Raw genomic sequence first — 19,155 nt, forward strand, 5'->3', positions numbered from 1 at the left:
TTCAAAGTTATAAATTCAAAATTTTCTTTGATTTATGTGAATCGAATTTAACCTCGATTCGTGACCCTATATCTTAAGTACTTCAATGAGGGCCTAATAAATTCTTTTTATTTATGCAACTAAAAAAAGGATCAATGACACTTATCAACCGTTAATTAGTTCTCACTCACAACCTCTAGAATGGTCATGGGTCAAGGACCTTGTTGGACCCGCTTTTTTTTTAAGGGTCTGGGTCTTATTTGTTGAGACCCATGGGATCTGGGTCTGAACTGGATCTAGAAAATATTTGACGGGTCCGGGTCCGAGTCTCAAGGTGCAGGCCCGGACTCGAACCCAGAATGGACCTCGAGACCTAGACCCTAGACCCGCCCCTCAGTCCCGGACTCGGACCCTATACAATTAAATATTTTTTTTACTTTTTAGTAATTATTTTGTATTTGAATTTAATGAACTCGAACAAGTGTTTGTAATACGATAATAAGTTACTTACAAAAATACAAAAAAACTCGAAAAAAGGTTCAATTTTGACATTTAAAGAGACTTTGTTTAAGACCCATTAAGAACCCATCAAAGACCTTAGACCCCGTCAAATCTGGAGGGTCTAGGTCTGGGTCTGGGTTTGAAAATTTTGGACCCCTAGGGTCCGGATCTATAAAAAATAAAAGGATCCGGGTCCGGGTCTGACCAGAGCCACTCTAGACCCGCCCCATTACCATCCCTACTCGCTAGTTGTTATATAACCTCCACAAACAAAACGTTGTGTTGCACCCAAAATTAAACAAAGTAAACAATAAAACGCAGCGTTTTTTCTCCACATGACCAAATGTAGAGGGTTCCTTCAAAATAGCGCCAGGATACTTTTCAAATTTTGAAACAGCAACGTCTCTCTCCAAGCTCGAATTCCCTTTCCCCAATTGCCCCAAACCCTAAATCGAATCCTCGAACTCCTTTAGAAATCATAAAAATTCACTAAATCATCTTTATTTTATCATTTTTTTAACGAAAATGGCGTCGTTTCGCAGCCAAAATCGACCTCCAAATTTCTCTCTCAGTGTATTCCACTTTTATACTTTCTTGTTCTGGTTTTAGGTGTTTGTCTTTTTTTCTCACTTTTTTCTTTGATTCTTGCAGAAAAAGGATGGAGGAGAAGAATTACCTTTTGATAAGCGTCGGAAAATAGGTGGAGGAAGATTGGCGGGTACTACTGCGGCTAGTAGAGCGAGGCAAGTTCTTTCAAATGTTAATTCGAATAATCAAGATGGTGCAAGTGATGCGGCATCCATTGCTGAAGTTCCTGAGAGTGTCGAATTTACTAAGGAAGAAGTTGAGGCGTTGTTGAATGAGAAGATTAAGGGGAAAAAGTTCGATCTTAAGGTTTGATTTTGTGAATTGAATTATACGTTTTTGTGGTTAATTGATAATTGAAGAGGTTATGTGAATTGGTAGTTTGATTTTGATTTTTAGGGTAAATTGGAGCAACTTTCAGAGTCGAATAAAAAGTTTAGACTTTGTATAAAATGGTTTCAAGGAGTGGAGCAAAGCCTCAATCAGGAGCAGGAAAAGCTGCGTAATTTGTTAGAGGCGTCCGAGAGGAAATGCGTGGGAATTGGTAATTTTCTTACTTTAACAAATTTTACCTCGTTTTGAAGTAACTTGAAATATTTTCTATGATTATTCATGATAATTGATTGATTTTACCCAGCTTTAGTTGATGTATTCAGCAGAAATCGGTAATAAATTGATTAGATCATGAAAATTTTCTGACCATTTATCTTCAAGAACAATGAATGAGTGATCAAAAGCTCATGTATTAGCAGTTCATATGTAATTTAAATTTGTGCAATGCTTTTAGAGGATGAGAGGAAGAGGAAGGAGGATGAACTTAACACGATCAATGGCGAGTTGAGGCAAAGCAATGTTGTTCTACAAGAGAAATTAGCAAAAGAAGAATCAGATAAATTGGTATGTTCAATGAATTCAATAGCATCATATATAGCATGTCGTAATAATTAACGCAATGTAGAATATGTAATTTGTAGGAAGCAATTGAGGGTCGTACTAACGAACAGAATGGGAGAGCTGCTGCAGAAGCTTTGAATGCCTCACTATCACAAGAGCTTGAGAAAATCCGACAAGAAAAAGCAGATGCTGATTTAAAGGTATAGCAGCAGTATTAATTAAACAATCTTTTCTGTTGTGCCGTAGGTATTCTAGTAGGATTGTTTATAATAATTTTCTTGTCCTCCTGAATTTAAATTGGTTAGGTTGCGTCTGTGAATGATATGTACAAGCGTTTGCAAGAGTATAATACTAGCTTACAACAGTATAATAGTAGACTCCAAACAGATCTTGCAGCTGCTAATGCAACCCTTCAAAGAGTGGAGAAGGAGAAATCGACAATTGTGGAGAATTTGGGTTCCTTAAGGGGACACTATGCCACCTTGCAAGACCAATTGTCCTCTTTCAAGGTTACTTTCTTGATCTACGATGCTTGCTGAGTGTGGTTCTTGAAAATTATTCTCTTTAGGAATGTGCACATGTGGTGACTTCACTTGATACTTGATAGGACGGATGTATTTGTTCATATAGAATCTTATGGGATTTGTCATTTTTTCTGTCTTTACTTGATACATTTATGCTTGTATTGTTTGTTTATACTTGTTCCAATGAGACAAAATATCAACTTCTTGTTTCAACTTCAATGTTTTCAACCCATAGACTGTAGGACACGAGGAAATGTTTCTTTTTATTTAGTACATTCAGTTGAAGAAAAACTAGATTTGGAATTTTTTGGTATAGTTGGTTATCGAAGTTAAAGATTTTGAAATAGGTGGGTAAATATGATGTTTTAATGTTAATAATGTTGCATTGTATGTTGTACCTGTGGATTTATGTTTTGTTATTTTTGGCTTGATATTCAGTTCCGCTTCATTATAAGTTTCTCTTCAAAACGTGTGATGTGTTTGTGTTCTTGTTTCTTCTCCCTTGTCTAGGCTTCCCAAAATGAGGCTGCAAAGCAAAAGGAGACCTTGAATACTGAACTTATTCGCCTACAAGGAGAGTTACAACAAGTTAGAGATGAAAGGGATAGGATGCATTCACAAGTGCTTCTTTTAACCTCTGAAATAGAGAAGTACAAAGAGACCACAGGGAAGTCAGTTGCAGAGTTGGACAACTTGATGATGAAGTCTAATGCATTGGAGGTTTGTTGTCTTGTTTTTTGTTTTTATATTTTTTGAATTACTTTATGTCTCATGTCTCATCCATTTAGTTCTATATAACTGAACATTTTTCCGGCTGCAATGTTTAGGAAACTTGCGCTTCACAAAGGGAGCAATTGCATGTACTTCAGGATCAGCTTGCATCTGCAAATGAGAAGCTCAAGGTTGAAACTTTTGGCTTGTTTTGTGTATTTGTTAGAATTGACGGTACACTTTAGCCTTTACTTTGCAAACTCAATATACTAAAGGAGTTCTGTGCAGATGGCTGATCTTTCAGCTTTTGAAACAAGAACTGAATATGAAGAACAAAAGCTACTGATACGTCAATTGAGAGATCGTTTGGCAGATGCAGAGCTTCAAATTAATGAAAAGGAGATGTTGAGAAGAAGGTTGCACAATACTATATTGGTAATACTTCTCTAGCAGGTTTTTTAAGTGCATTGCTCTAGTGAATTCTAAATTTTTGATATTATATTAAGAGTTCTACAATTTAATATTTTATTCTGATTGTGATGGAGTCCTAGTTTGTGTCAGTGCTTCTGCGACAATATTTTTTCAAGCCCTGTCCCCAGCTGGATGGAATCATACAGAAACAGAAAAAGAGAGAAATGAGCATTGGGAACGAACTCTTAATTTGATACCTCTTTAATATAAATAGCTTGTTTTGGTTTGAAATTGGTGACACTTTCTTCCGTTGTACTGCAATGTTTTTTCACGAAGGTTGGATCAACTTGACCTTTGTCTCATTTATAGAGAAGAATTTAAAACTCCTCACAAATGTTGGAAATTTGGTGTTTGCACTTGCAGGTTACTTAAGAATAGAGAATTCTGTTTATATAAGAGCCATTTAGATGTTTGCATTGGTATATTGTATGCGATTTATGCTGCATAGGTGTTTACAAGTTTGTGTTATTATTCTGCATACTTAGTTTTCTGTAGTCTAAACTTTTGACAATGGCAATTGGATGGTCAAACTGATATAAAATTCTTACCGTGAGTTGTACAGTTCAATTTGATTAGAACATTACAAAATACCCACTGCCTTTCTCTGATCAATTTATGTATTTTGGTCTGGACTTTCATTATTGCTAAACATACATGTATCTCATGTTGCGAGAAACGTGAGTAGCTTAGGATTGTGACTAAATATGCTTGGATATCTGTTTATTATTTCAGGGTTATACTCTGATATTGCTTACTTCAGATGGGTTGCTATGTAATTTGTTGGGAAGCTTTAGATTCTCCAAACAGTAGGAAATTTTAGGTGATAAATATAGCAAATTTATAATCTCTTTTACATTGCCTTGTACTGCAGGAATTGAAAGGAAACATTCGCGTCTTTTGTAGAGTTAGGCCCTTGTCACCAGAAGATGGCTGTGCTTCTGATTTACCTGTTATCTCTTATCCTACCTCAACTGAAGGACATGAATCCGGAATTGACCTGATACAAAGTGGTATGCTGTGAGAAAGTTTTGTTTATTGATTGTTTTAATATTTTAAGTGTTTTGTCTTTATGCTTGCCTGTCATCAAGTTGTTATAAATCAGCTTAATGCTCCTTTTTTCAAGTATTATGTTGAGATGTAGAATAAAGAGTGAATTCACATTTTATTTGCAGCCACTATAAAATGTTCGTCCGAAATACCAGTGTGAATAATTATTGACACTGAATTCTGCTATTTTCAGGACAAAAATACGCCTTTACTTTTGATAAAGTGTTTACCCATGAGGCCTCTCAGAATGACGTGTTTGTTGAAATATCAGAGTTGGTGCAAAGTGCTCTTGATGGATATAAGGTATAAATTGCTTCTACAAGCTTACTTGTTCTAACCATGAGATCTATTAGAGTTTATTGTAATGCAACTAGTTTTTCACCTTGAGGAATCCTTATCCAAGCTTATAAATGATAATGTCTTAGCTTGATCTAATGAGTCGTCCTATCTTGGTGCTTGCTATTGCTAATCGCTCACTGTATTGTGCAACCTGTCGTATAGACCCTGCAGGATGGAATTATAGAACATTCTGTTTTGCTAATTTCTTTGTATATGAACGTTTGTGCTTATTGGATTTGATGTTGTTTAGTAAATATTCCTTTGACTGCATCTTATCATATTATTATCTCTGTTGTTTGGGCAGGTGTGTATATTTGCTTACGGTCAAACAGGTTCCGGCAAAACATATACCATGATGGGCAGACCTCAGTCCATAGAGCAGAAAGGGCTTATTCCTCGCTCTTTGGAACAGATATTTGAAACTAGCCAAAGGCTATCAGCTCAGGGCTGGAAGTTTAAAATGCAGGTATATTTTGCTTTGCTTACAAATCCTTGATTTTTGTGAAGAACTCTGTACAGAGCAATGGTAAAAGAACAATGTTTAACATTTATTTACGAATGTAACTGCGTGGGATTATTGTGTAACTACTTGCAAGTTGCAAAGTGACATTGTTTGTTTTTGATTATTAGCATGGTTGTAGGCTTAATATCATAGTTGACGTGTTTTTTTTTTTTGCAGGCCTCAGTACTCGAAATTTATAATGAAACAATCAGGGATCTGCTAGTAACTAATAGAACAAGTTGGGATGCTGCACGTACTGAAAATGGTGCTTTGGGAAAACAGTATGCAATTAAGCATGATGCTAATGGAAGCACATTTGTCTCTGATCTTACCATTATCGATGTGTGCAGTTCAAAAGAGGTTGCTTCTCTTTTGCATCAAGCTGGCCAATGCCGGTATGTAGCTTAATTTCTTATGGCTTAATCTCTGGGTGTGAAGTTTATTCTGCAAAAGGTTCCACCTTTTCATTTTTGTGGTTTGCCTCTTTTTTTTTTTCCGGGGGGGGGGGGGGGGAGGGGGAGTGTTGGAGGAATAAAGCAGGAAAAAATGGGACAATGAGGTGAATAGTTTAGTAGAATCGAGAATAGAGAAAAATTATGTATAGGACAGTGAAAGCTTTTGATCCCCGTAAATCTTTCTGCATGTATTGTTACACATGTATAGTAATCCGCTCAAGACCAAGTCCCAATAGTTATAGCTTTTAACTTTTCATGTTCTTGTTATATGACTTAACAAAAGTTGTTTGTTATTAATGTCGAAACTTGCATGGAAATAATAATAAGACACTGATGGTTTTCAGGCATGGTTAGTTTGGCACACCGTGGTTTATTGTTGCATGCATATTGACTGTCTGCAATATTTCAGGTCCGTTGGCAAGACACAAATGAATGAGCAATCATCAAGAAGTCACTTTGTCTTTACACTGCGAATTTCTGCAGTAAATGAGGTAGTTTTATGTACTTTGCTAGCCACTCTTTTAACAATCAACGCAATGGCCCGTGTTACATGGGTGTTTACTGCTTTGTTGTGTGCCAGACCACAGAAAAACATGGTGTTTTGAATCTTATTGATCTTGCTGGAAGTGAGAGGCTCTCTAAAAGTGGAGCTACTGGTGAACAATTGAAAGAAACTCAGGTATTTTTCGGTATTTGAATGGTTTATCAAACTTGTTAATGGGTGTTTTTCAAATTTCCGACACAGGAATTTTACTTGTTTTTCTATTACAGGCCATCAACAAGAGCTTATCCTGCCTTGCTGATGTTATATTTGCTTTAGCCAAGAAGGAAAGCCATGTTCCCTTCAGGAATTCAAAGCTTACATACCTTTTACAGGTAAGAAGATGCATTCTAATCACATCCATTACCGATTTTACCTGCATTAGCATAATCTATGAAATGTATCTAGGTAGAACTTGAGAGAATTAGCTATATATGCACACAATTGAACCCACAAATCGATCTGTCTAAGAACAAATTTGCATTGGACGCGGTTGAGCTGTGATCTTAAATTTGCTTTCTTCACGTTTCAATAACACATCACTTTATGCCAATGCTAAGTTACTCCTACAGTCCTACCTAAAGCTCTCACCTAATTAGAGTTTAGGGGTTGTATGTACTCGACCTTTGATAGCAAACATCATTTGCAACTTCACAAAAACCAAAGAATTATAAATCTTTTCTGCATTGAATTGTTCAATTTCTTAATGTTTCAATGAAAACATACAAAAGTCATTAACAATATGTTTGTCTTGTATTATCAGCCTTGTCTAAGTGGTGACTCAAAGACATTGATGTTTGTCAATCTATCACCGGAACCATCATCAGTAAACGAATCACTATGCTCCCTTCGATTTGCTGCCAGAGTTAACACATGTCAGATAGGAGTTCCTCGCCGTCAAACGGCCGTAAGATCATCAGATTTCGTCTAAGCACAGGCTGAAGACAATATATATGCCTTCTCTTCTTTTTACTTCAAAGAAATTTGTTCCTAACTTCCTAGAGTGTAAGTTTATGGTTGTATAAGCAGCTATAGGATGAAATAATTGGTTTTTTCTGATCTATAGTGTAATATAGGTGATTAGGACTTTAGGAGTATTGATTATGAATGCAAAGTTTCCAGCTTTGCCTAGTTTATCTGGTTTTTTCAATGAATTATAGATTATACAAAATTGATGGTGATGTTTTCTATAGTAAAAATAATAGTGTTGATCATTTATTTTGTTGATATTTCGGAGTATTATTGATGTAATAATGTTAAAATTTTGGTTTCAAAAAATGTGAAATCGGTGCATAAATCACAATGAATCACTGTGGGAAGTTGTCATTGCTAAAGATTGTGTTTTGTTGACAGGATATCAGGAATTGAAATATGCAGTAGGAGTAGGTAGGAATGTAGAATACTTGGAGGAAATCAATATATGTTGACGATTAATTGATTTCGAGGTTGAAGGTGTTTGACAGAACAACTTATTATATATTTAACTTATTATTAGCGCAAATTAAAGGTTGATTGGTCAAATCACATAATGTTAATGTTTGGTGACTTAGCTAGTTATTATGAATAAACTAGTTTTGAATAAGCTATTTATAGCATTTAATTCAAAATAAACTGGTTAAATCAGTTAATAAAATTATTTCGTCAAATTATTTGCTTCAATTAGCTATTAACTACCAACCATTTGCCAATTTGCCAATATCTCATTCTTAATTATATTTTAGTATTGAAGATAAGGACCAAATAAAGTATTAACTTTGTTACCATTAATTTCTTATGTTTATTTATGATGTTATATGTAATTATGCTAGGGCTATTGCCTATTGGATTGCCCAACCAAATTGCACATCTAAAACTTCTTTCAAAATTCTTTTGGAACAATATGATCCAAAGTTCTTTTTGCACTTTTATGATGTCCAAAAATGATACTCTTTTAAATATTCAAACAATTTTGTTATATTTATATTTTGACAAATTTTGAAGAATTATAATTCCTTTGTATTTTTAAACAAATTAAGCTAATTTAATACATAATATAGACACTCTATTATATTATAATATTGAATCAAAAATGATTCAAAGCAAAGTAACCAATTTCTATATAGATATATTCATATATTATTATATCGTATCAGAATTGATTCTGGGAACGGAAAAGGAACAGAATAATTTAAAAACAGATAATGATATTAATGCATGATTCTTTTGCCCGAGACGCGCCTTATTCATTAATTACATAGTTCAATAATACAAAGTATTTAGCATTTATACTTCTTGTTTTAAGGTCGTCTCTCGGAGAGACGATATCTCACAATGGTTGCTCTTCTATTAATAATTTATTTTTATTTCTTCCATTGTTTTTAATTATTTATTAGTTCAATTATATTAAAAATAAATCAAAAAGTTATTAAAATTGCTGAACCTAATATTGGACGTTTTAATTATTATTATTTATTATATATAAATAAGAGTCAGGGCCATCATAAAGTGATACATGTTTGCCAATAAGCTTATCTAGAGCTATTTGTTCATTCACATCCACTTTGTAAGACTTTTTATGAGAAATTTTCAAGCTTGATCATATATAATTATTATTCAATAATTTAATTTAACAACTAATCAAATTATTTGTAGGAAGAAATGGAGAAACAAAAAGGCAACAGATCCATGGTGTCAAAAGTTGAGACTAAAGATCAATGGGAATTGCTTTTCAATATGGCCCAGAATAAGGCCTACCCTGTAAGTGATTAGTTTCAATGAAAACTTTTTTTATTTTTTAATTTTTTTTTATTTTTCTATGATAAAAAAGTGTTTAGAGTATATAACATATTCTGAACTTTAAAGACTCCATTTTCTGCTTAAATTTTTGGTTGAACTGGTTCTTTAATATGATATCAGAACTAGCATAAGGAAAGGTCACAACCGTATTAGAGCGTACAAAATATTAGGAGACCTCAACCATCAGATTAAATTCTAGTAAATTTGTTCTTTGACAAAAAGCTCTCATACAGAATGTCAGGAGACCTAGACTAAAATATAAGGAGAAATTAATAAGATGATCGGAATACTTTTTCTCTTCTGATTGTTTAGCATGAATTGTTTTGGTGATTTTTCAATTGGATTGTATTTATTAGGTGTGTTAAAAACTATCAGATTGATTCGAAATGTATTCTTATAGAAGGCTATAATTTCAAGGGGGAATTCAGGCCCCTTGCGACCCTAATTCATGACTCCGGTTGCATTATAAAAACAATATTTTATCATTCTAATGTCATTAAGTGGTTTCCATCTAGGATGGGGTTTGAGAGGATCGGATTTACTAACCTTTATTATTTCCGATTGAACCTTGGTAGCAAATATCATGTGCAAATTCACGTAAAAAAGATTGCACATGATTATTACATTAGATTTCGAAATAAAAGTCTATAAATCTTTGGTCCCATTAAAATAATAATCATTTGAATTGTGTAGCATATAATACAAAAAATAACACCTGAGTTAGATTCTTATAAATGTAAGATCAGTTTTCGATACATTTCTATATCAATATTCTGAATTCATCCTTGTATAATTCAATTTTCATTTTTCAATAAAATTAAAGATTTATACTCGAATAACAATGGAATATTTTTATATAATAAATTATAATATAATAAATTATTAAATTTTATTAAATTATTTATTAAAAAACACTTTTTGTTTACGCTAATTTATAAGTGATAATGGCCATTAAACGTCAATCAGAAACAATCCTTTTATTTTTACAAGAAAAAAATTGCATCTATTCAAGTCACTTAATGACATTAAGTAATAAAATGTTGTGTTATAAGGGATTCGATCTGCTCCAGACACGCCCCATGACCATCCCTGAGGTTGGTGCCTTGGTGGTGTTAATTTAAAGAAGCTTATGTTTATGACATGATTAATGGGAATGGTATTTGCAGATGGTGGTTCATTTTGGGGCTACATGGTGTGTTCCATCAGTTGCTATGAATCCAGTCTTTGAAGAATTAGCCTCAACTTACTCTCATGTTATGTTCATCTTTGTTGATGTTGATGAAGTCAAGGTACTTAACTTGCCCTTCAATAAACTTCTACTATGTTTTCACATTTTGTGAACAATAGTTATTAATTTATTCCTATTTTCAAAAGTAGTCCCTTTGTTATAGGGTATATATTATATCACGAGATTTTAACCATTAGTTTAATCTTTTAGTTCATTGAATTTTAACATGAATTTAAAAGCCAATACGACAACAAAATTAAAAAGATTTGAATCTAAGCGGCACCTCATTTCAAGTGTAGTATAATGTATACTTCATCCATTTCAAAATACTTGTAACATTTGACTTTTCACGCAATCTAATGCACTAATTCAATCCTTAATATCTCTAATTATGTATATTAAAAATTATAAAAATTTGATATCAATAATCTTTGCATTGGAAACAGAGAAATTAAGGATGATCAATGAATAGTGTCATTTTCCTAATGTTGTAAGTAATTTGGAACAAAGAAAGTGTTATAGGTGTGAGAAGAATATGTGTTGCGTCTATACTTCTAGCTTAAAGAGCTCTCGTGTGCGTAGGAATGATAGATATATTGAGAGAATATAATAATTTAGGGCTTCAACCATTAGATTAATCTTTTGGTTGAATTATTCCCTTGGCATAAATAAAAGTATGTTTTAAGCTTTAATTATTAGCTTAAATTATTGATTAAGTTGATTTTTCGACACCTTTTGTTGTAAGACCAATTCGTTAATCTCATTGAACAAGATTTGATGGTGATTTTTTTGGCATTCATTCAGGAAGTTGCTTCAAAATTTGAAGTGAAAGCAATGCCAACATTTATTCTGATGAATGATGGTGTTGCAATTGACAAGCTAGTTGGAGCAAACCCAGATGAAATTAAGAAAAGGGTTGAAATATTTATTCAGTCAGATGGCACTAATATCGCCTAGTATTTTGTATTAAATACATCATATTTTTCGATTTTTAAGTTTTCACCAAATAATTTTAAAAACTTTTACATATTTAACATATATAATGCAAATATAAAAGAACATAGAAAGTATATTATTTGCCTTGGCATAATATGATCTTTTTTGTTCTCTTTTGGGGTGTGATTTAAATTGTAGTAAAAGTTATACATGAAATTATGTTTCCATTTTTGTGCTTGTTTGTTGAAATGTTAGTTAATTTCATAGAAATTTTGAAGCTTTTGGCAATTGAATGTTTGTTGATTTATTTGGCATGTTTGATTAGCTTATAATTATTTTATTTTTATTCGGCTAGTCTCTTGAGAGACCAGAGACGTCTTTTAAGACCAGCCCACTAAAATTTAATGCCTATTTACATTATTCTTAATGTCTACTTATCATATTCTTAATGCCTACTCAGAGTATCTTAAATGCCTACTTATATTATTTTTAATGCCTATTTACAATATTTCAAAAATATATATTGGGCAGGCCCAATTAGAGATGGTCTCTCAAAAAAACTTTCTTTTACAAGAATTTATGTTTTTTATTTGTAAGTTAATTGTATATGTAACACCCCGATATTTTCTAGATATTTTTTTCCCCGATATATTTAATAATTTACTAGTAATATTATTTTTATATATATATATATATATATATATATATATATATATATATATATATATATATATATATATATATATATATACATATATATATATATATATATACATATATATATATATATATATACATATATATATATATATATATATATATATATATATATACATATATATATATATATATATATATATATATACATATATATATATATATATATATATATATACATATATATATATATATATATATATATACATATACATACATATATATATATATATATATATACATACATATATATATATATATATATACATACATATATATATATATATATATATATATATATATATATATATATATATATATATATATATATATTATTGAGCTTGGTCATGAGATTTGCAATCTTTTTTGGCAATTAGAATTATTTGGGCCCAAACTTTTCCTTAACCCAACTTTTATTTTCAAAAAAAAAAAAATAGGAGGGATTTTTGGTGGAGCTTGTAACTCCCTTAGGGTAATGAAAGATCGAGGCATTAATCCCATATAATTAACCCTTCTTAATTCCTTAATCATTTTCATTTTGACATCCTTTCATTTCTAAAGTTTCCAAGGACAAAAAAAAACATATTCTTTCAAATTTCCTCCTAATCCACATTCCTAACTCCATTACACTTCATCATTTGGTGTTTTCCTTTACAATTGTAAGTGTAATTCTTAATCTATGTTGATTCTAAGTTTTAATTTAAAATTCTATGATTATTATATGTTTTATCTTATAATTCATGTTTAATTTAAGAATTTAAATTTTCATGTATGATTTTAGGATGTATTTTTCTATCTAAATTGATGAAGAATGTTTCTTTTTAGAGTTTTTAGATATGCATATATGTGAAGAATATGATTGGTTTGTGTGATGGGTGATTTTGAAATTTATATATAAATATGAATGTTCATGTAAAAAAAAAAAGTGTGTGGTTAAAGAAATTATTGTTGAACAATGAATTTAATCTCAAAGATAGTTCATAAGAATTATATAAATTTGGTCATTGATATTTAATAGGCAATGTACCATTTGAAATTCATTTGTTGATGAAATTTTGGTGAATCCCGTAGGGTTAGAAAAATAGTAAAAAAATCTGTTTTTGGAACACTTTTTGGCTTGAAAATAGGTTAAAAATACTTAAAGTACAATATGAATTATGAAAATTGGTACACGGGGGTTTTGACGCCTTCCGGACGCAACGGTGAAGTCGGAATTTCAGTTTGACAGTGTTAACATACTGTTCTGAACAGAATACTGAATCTGAATTTTATTGGATGTTATGTTGTGATGAAGTATGTTGTGTGATCATGAATAGTTTGCAAGTGTGGCTTGATGTTAGATGTGTGTGTGTGTGTGTGTGTGTGCGCCTTGATTGTGGTTTGAGAAAGTGTGAATATATGCTTATTCCCGTATGTACGATTGAATCGTGTAGGAAGTCGATTCGTGACGGGAAGTTGATAGGTTCATTTAAGATTTGCTTTTGCTTTCTTAAGGTACGCACACGCAGTAAAACTTTTTATATCGTGGATTGGTTGTTATAAAGGAATAATAATAATAATAAAGTGTGAAAGTGATGTTATGCTTTCTTATTCAAGAGATATGATTTCAATAACTTGATGAGTAGAGGTAGTATGACCTCACTAACTTTAAAGTAGACGTAGTATGACGTCGATTGGTGGAAATATTTTACTCGCGGTTTGTGGGGGCATTATGAGCCACCGCGGGGGTATGCATACTTAACCATAGGCACCGAAGTAAGGCGTGTTGCCTATGGTAGAGACTTGCTTAGGGGTTAGCTCCCCCTAATGTATTGTCTTACTCCGGAAGTTTGGGGTTTGGTTCGGCAGTATGATGACTAACTCAATGAATCATTTGGAATATATTAAAAAGTAAATATTGAACTGTAGCCGACGTATGGTAAGTTGCCATTGTGCTTTATGCTATAATGTTAATGTTATAAGAGATGTTTTTGCTGACGTGTACCTTTGATCTTAACGATCCTGCGATGATGTTGTTTTTCCTTTCGGGGTTAATAACTAGCAGTGAGTTAAGTTGCAGGCTGGGGAGTGAGGATTACATCTGAAGAATAAATGAGATAGAGTACGAAAGGATTTTAATTTCGAACTTTATTAGCTTTTTAGAAATGGATTTATTCAAGAGGCGACTTCGCTCTCGAGATGTACTCCTTGGACTTTGGTTTCATATCTTTTATCCGCTGCTAAGACTACGATGTCACTAATTAATCTACAATAACTCTAGTAGAACTCGATCTGCAAGTTTTAACTTTAAAAATTTCGTTTTCTCGTGCCATTATGACATCTTGGTTAAACTCGGGTCCTGCTTGGTTTTCTTTTAAAATATAAAAATCTCTCTTTTAACGATCCGAGTTTTTCCGGCATGTTACAGTATAAGTAAACTAGTAATAAAAATGTTTAATAAACTAAAATGCAACTTTTTCATATGTATAAATGGAGTATCATTTAACAAATAAGGGACTGTTTGGAAAAACACCTAGTTGGATAATTTTAGCTAATTTTTTGATATAAATAAAGGGTTGGATGATTAAATCATCAAATGATAATGTTTGTTAAATTTGTTGGTTGAATCAACTTATTGTTATAAATAATTTATTCTTAAACAAGCTGCTCATAGCAACGGGTTCAAAATCAACTGGTCAAACCAATTACTAAAACCAGCTGGTCAAATCAGCTACTGTGATAAGCTATCAGCTGTTTGAGAGTGTTCGGCAAACAAGTGATAGCTGGTAGCTGATTATAGTGGCTGATTTAACCAACTAATTTTATTAACAGGTTTTACCAACTGATTTTGAACCCGATGCTATAAGCAATTTGTTCAAAAACACATTATTCATATCAATAAGCTATTTCAGCCAGTTAGTTCACCAAATACTAGCATTATCTGGTTTGACCATCCAACCCTCTATTTATGTCAAAATAACCTAAAATTGCTCAATAAAATAATTTGACATACACCCTCTCTCTCAAACACATTAAGATTTTTCACATATTTTAATAAAAAATTGCATGAACCAATTCTAATTGCTAATTTCCGCGTGTCAACATACTAAGCCTCCAAATCATCACAATCCAATCCAATCCAACAAAAATGAAATACACAAGAACACATGTAAACCACTAAATGGTTGACTTCATATCTAAAAATGATCCAAGTGGGACCCAAAATAGATAAGGTGTACTAGTAAGAGTATGAAACAAAATCACCCCATTGGAGATCGGAGAATCATCCACCTTACACTTCCTCTTGTCACCAAAACCACCATTGTTAAGTAACTTCTAGAGAGAGAAAGCAAGCTAGGGATGGCTCAAGCTATGGCTTCAATGGCTGGCTTACGCGGCTCAACTCAAGCTGTTTTAGAAGGAAGCCTTCAAATTAGCGGCTCTAACCGGCTAAGTGGGCCCATTTCAACCCGTATTGCTGTTCCTAAAACAGGCCTAATTGTCCGAGTCCAGCAAGTTTCAGCAGAGAGTACGGAGACAAGTCGTCGGGCTGTTTTGAGCCTGGTTGCTGTTGGTATTGCTTCTGGATCGTTTGTTAAGGCTGTTCTTGCTGATGCTAAGCCCATTGCTATTGGCCCACCTCCTCCACCGTCGGGTGGTCTTCGTATGTATTCAAATTCTTTTTTTTTTTTTTTTTAAATTTTAGGATAAACAAAGAAAAGAAATAGAGTGAATTAAAATTAAACTTAGATCTTTCCTATAAAATAGTAATGTATTTATTTTTTAATTGAAACAAAATTCAATTTTTATTAGATATAAAATTAATAATAGATGATACTTTGTTGAAGTTGAAGATTATAATTCATATAGGAGTATTATATAAATAATTTAAATATTATATAAAAATATAAGAAAAAGTTTAAATAATTTTGAATTTTTTAGTGTAATATATGTTAAAGAAATATAGACATTTTAAAAATTTATATTCCTAATAACAATCATCATAGCAAGATAGTAAAGAATATGCACAATATATAATAATCTAGTAAATTTTAAATATTATGATCGATAATATTGTTATTTTTATGTCATTCCACTTTATATATAATAATCTCAAGTTGGAAGATTAATTATAAGCTAGCCTAACTGCTCTGATACCATGTTAAAAAATTAAATTTATCAAAAAGTTTAAGTTATTAATTGAGGCCTAAAATTTGTTATATAATTTAACGGTCATAATCTATCCACTCTTAGTAATCATCTTTCTACTAAAACGACAATATTAACATTCTATTATATTCTTGATGTCATTTGCTGAATATGACTTAAGTAGAATTTGAGTTTAAATGTACACAATTTCTTGTTATAACCGATCATAAAAAGATAAATTGCAATGAACTCTTAATAGCGAATTATTACCGTGTTAGTGATAACAAAAAGATCATTAAAAAATACATTTAATATGGCAGCTGGAACATTGAACTCAGACCAAGCAAGAGACGGTAGTTTACCCTACACGAAGGATAGGTTTTACCTTCAACCATTGCCTCCAACAGAGGCAATCCAAAGAGTAAAGGATTCAGCTAAAGAAATCATTGGTGTCAAGGGTTTGATCGACAAGAAGGCATGGCCATACGTCCAAAATGATCTTCGAACAAAGGCTGAGTACCTTCGTTTTGACCTTAAAACCGTTATCTCAGCTAAGCCTAAAGATGAGAAGAAATCTCTCCAAGACCTCACTAAAAAGCTCTTTGATGATATCAACAATGTGAGTCTTCTCTTATTTTCTTTCTGACTCCACTTCAGTTTAGTTCAGTTTAGTTTGGTTCACTTGCTTGTTTTTGTTGGTATGTATAATACAACGCCTTATAATGGAGTATATAATATATTCTAGGTATTATTATCAAATTAAACTTTTAGTTGAGTTGGTCATTTGATATAGTATCAGAAGCTGACTTGACAGAATGGTATAAGGCCGAATCTCATCCACCCCTCATTATTTCAAGTGAAATATTTTCGCCCGTTTGGTGAATGGTAATAAACGGCAGTAACGGGAATGAAAAACTAGTATAATCTTGGTTGAAAAATTACTTGGCTACCTTAATAGCCATGCTTGTCTAGCTTCAATCATCTCATTTTTTTCATAAAATTCATTCCAATACATTACCATTAGAAGATGTGGTATTAGATGGTAATAGAAATTTGTAAACAAATTTTTTTTTGTAATCAAAGTTTCATTACCATGAGAATAATATGAAACTTTTGATAAAATTTTACACTATAAATCATTTTCATTACCATCATTTAGTACCACTAACCAAACGGGCCGTTAGGGTCATATATGAAGAGAGCTTAAACGGCATCCTTACTTTTAGCTCAAAAGACATTTTTGTAAAGGGGTGTGATAGCATACATAACATATCTTGGAATCATAACCATCATCTTAAATTGTTGGTTAAGTTGATTCTTGACAATTTATTATTAATTTCTTAATCATTACATCACTTATTTTTCATATTGACATTTAATACTTATTTCCGTTCGAATTAGTTTAATTTAACATTAGTAACTTAAACATAACTAAATTGAAAAGAACAAACTCAAATCTTTATATTGGGTGTTTAGCAAACGATTGATAACTAAAACTCCAGTATTGAATGACTTATTTGACCAATTGATTTTATATATGCTGGTGGAAGCAATTTGTTATATATTAGTTAATTTAACCAATATTCTATTTTAACCAGTTAAATTTACCAAATACTGACATTTAAATGATTTGACCACACAATCTGTCTATTTGTTCATACCTAAAGAAGCTAGATTATTGAAGAAATTATTTTCCCCAAAACCCATTTATGCTTAGGAAGATTTTGATAATAAATAGTTCACTTCCTCCATTTCTTAGAATTTGTTTCATTTAACTAAAAAAAACTCCTTTATATAAAATAGTCAAAGGGGACAACCAGTATAGGTGAATGAGTCACTTGACTTTGACTAATTGTAAGTAATATTTCTGTATTTGAAAAGAATTGCTAGATTTATATGATTGTGGATTGATTAATTATATCTTTATTTATGGATGTCAGTTGGACCATGCGGCAAAGATAAAGAGCACTCCAGAGGCGGAGAAATACTATGCTCAAACTGTATCTAGCTTAAATGACATTCTTGCTAAGCTTGGTTAATTGTATTATTTTTTGTTTTTTTTTTCTCAAGATAATGTATGACATTCAAGTTTATTTTAGTCTTTTCTAAGAATTTTTTTTTCATGTTTATATATTATCATATAATAAATCTCGTTTTTAAATAAAATATTACAGATTATGTTTACAATCGATTAATAAAGGTCAACTGAAAATATTATTATTGGAGGATTTCATACTTATTAGATTTGGTTTTGAGTTTTGAATAATCTCTTGCCGATAAAGTATATAAACTAAGATCTTTTATTTATTTCGTTTTAATTGTTTTGGACTTTGTTATAAAGAAGAAATGTATCTTTAATACCTTTGAATGAGCACCTTAAAATATTCGGTATTAATAATAATAATAATAATAATATAACTTAACTTAGATTAGTGTCATGATGTCCTTAATTTCAAACAACTGTATGATTAGATACTTATGATGTGTTTGCTCCTCAATATCATTCATTTAAAATATTTAATTCGGATCTCTTATACAATTTATAAAGTGTAATGCTACGTGTGATATGTGTTCATCATAAATGTTGTTACCATTCAAATTAATTAACTCATTAAAAGTAAACTAGAATGACATAAATAAATTTAGATTGAATTATTTTTATATGCAATATCTTCATTCGCCACAAAAAGAGAAAAAGGTGAATATTAAACACCAAAATAGGAAGCAGAAGCGTCGGGACGGTCTCCGATCTGGTGAGAAGTATGGTGGGAGTAGAAAATTTTTGAAAAATACTAATTTTTTTAACAAATAACCAATTTATA

At 31.6% G+C, this 19,155-nt stretch overlaps 3 protein-coding genes across 3 annotated transcripts; all 3 read left to right on the forward strand.

Moving 5' to 3' along the window:
* Positions 1 to 802: 802 nt before the first annotated feature.
* LOC130824257 (kinesin-like protein KIN-14C) lies at positions 803 to 7,776 on the forward strand. Its single transcript, XM_057689187.1, has 17 exons — positions 803 to 1,053; positions 1,132 to 1,374; positions 1,465 to 1,609; positions 1,853 to 1,962; positions 2,040 to 2,159; positions 2,265 to 2,468; positions 2,994 to 3,203; positions 3,311 to 3,385; positions 3,483 to 3,629; positions 4,537 to 4,675; positions 4,906 to 5,015; positions 5,356 to 5,517; positions 5,731 to 5,948; positions 6,418 to 6,499; positions 6,589 to 6,687; positions 6,780 to 6,884; positions 7,313 to 7,776. The coding sequence occupies exons 1-17, from the start codon at positions 1,006 to 1,008 to the stop codon at positions 7,478 to 7,480; spliced, it is 2,385 nt and encodes a 794-aa protein (XP_057545170.1). The 5' UTR covers positions 803 to 1,005; the 3' UTR covers positions 7,481 to 7,776.
* A 1,234-nt stretch (positions 7,777 to 9,010) lies between these two features.
* On the forward strand, positions 9,011 to 11,642 carry LOC130824053 (thioredoxin-like protein CXXS1). The gene is made up of 4 exons (XM_057688931.1): positions 9,011 to 9,091; positions 9,181 to 9,285; positions 10,491 to 10,613; positions 11,357 to 11,642. The coding sequence occupies exons 2-4, from the start codon at positions 9,187 to 9,189 to the stop codon at positions 11,507 to 11,509; spliced, it is 375 nt and encodes a 124-aa protein (XP_057544914.1). The 5' UTR covers positions 9,011 to 9,091; positions 9,181 to 9,186; the 3' UTR covers positions 11,510 to 11,642.
* Positions 11,643 to 15,246: 3,604 nt separating this feature from the next.
* LOC130824162 (oxygen-evolving enhancer protein 3, chloroplastic-like) lies at positions 15,247 to 18,520 on the forward strand. Its single transcript, XM_057689054.1, has 3 exons — positions 15,247 to 15,848; positions 16,654 to 16,952; positions 18,274 to 18,520. The coding sequence occupies exons 1-3, from the start codon at positions 15,545 to 15,547 to the stop codon at positions 18,370 to 18,372; spliced, it is 702 nt and encodes a 233-aa protein (XP_057545037.1). The 5' UTR covers positions 15,247 to 15,544; the 3' UTR covers positions 18,373 to 18,520.
* The last annotated feature ends 635 nt before the right edge of the window (positions 18,521 to 19,155 follow it).

Source organism: Amaranthus tricolor, chromosome 9 (genome assembly GCF_026212465.1).
Source record: "Amaranthus tricolor cultivar Red isolate AtriRed21 chromosome 9, ASM2621246v1, whole genome shotgun sequence".
Taxonomy (NCBI): Eukaryota; Viridiplantae; Streptophyta; class Magnoliopsida; order Caryophyllales; family Amaranthaceae; genus Amaranthus; species Amaranthus tricolor.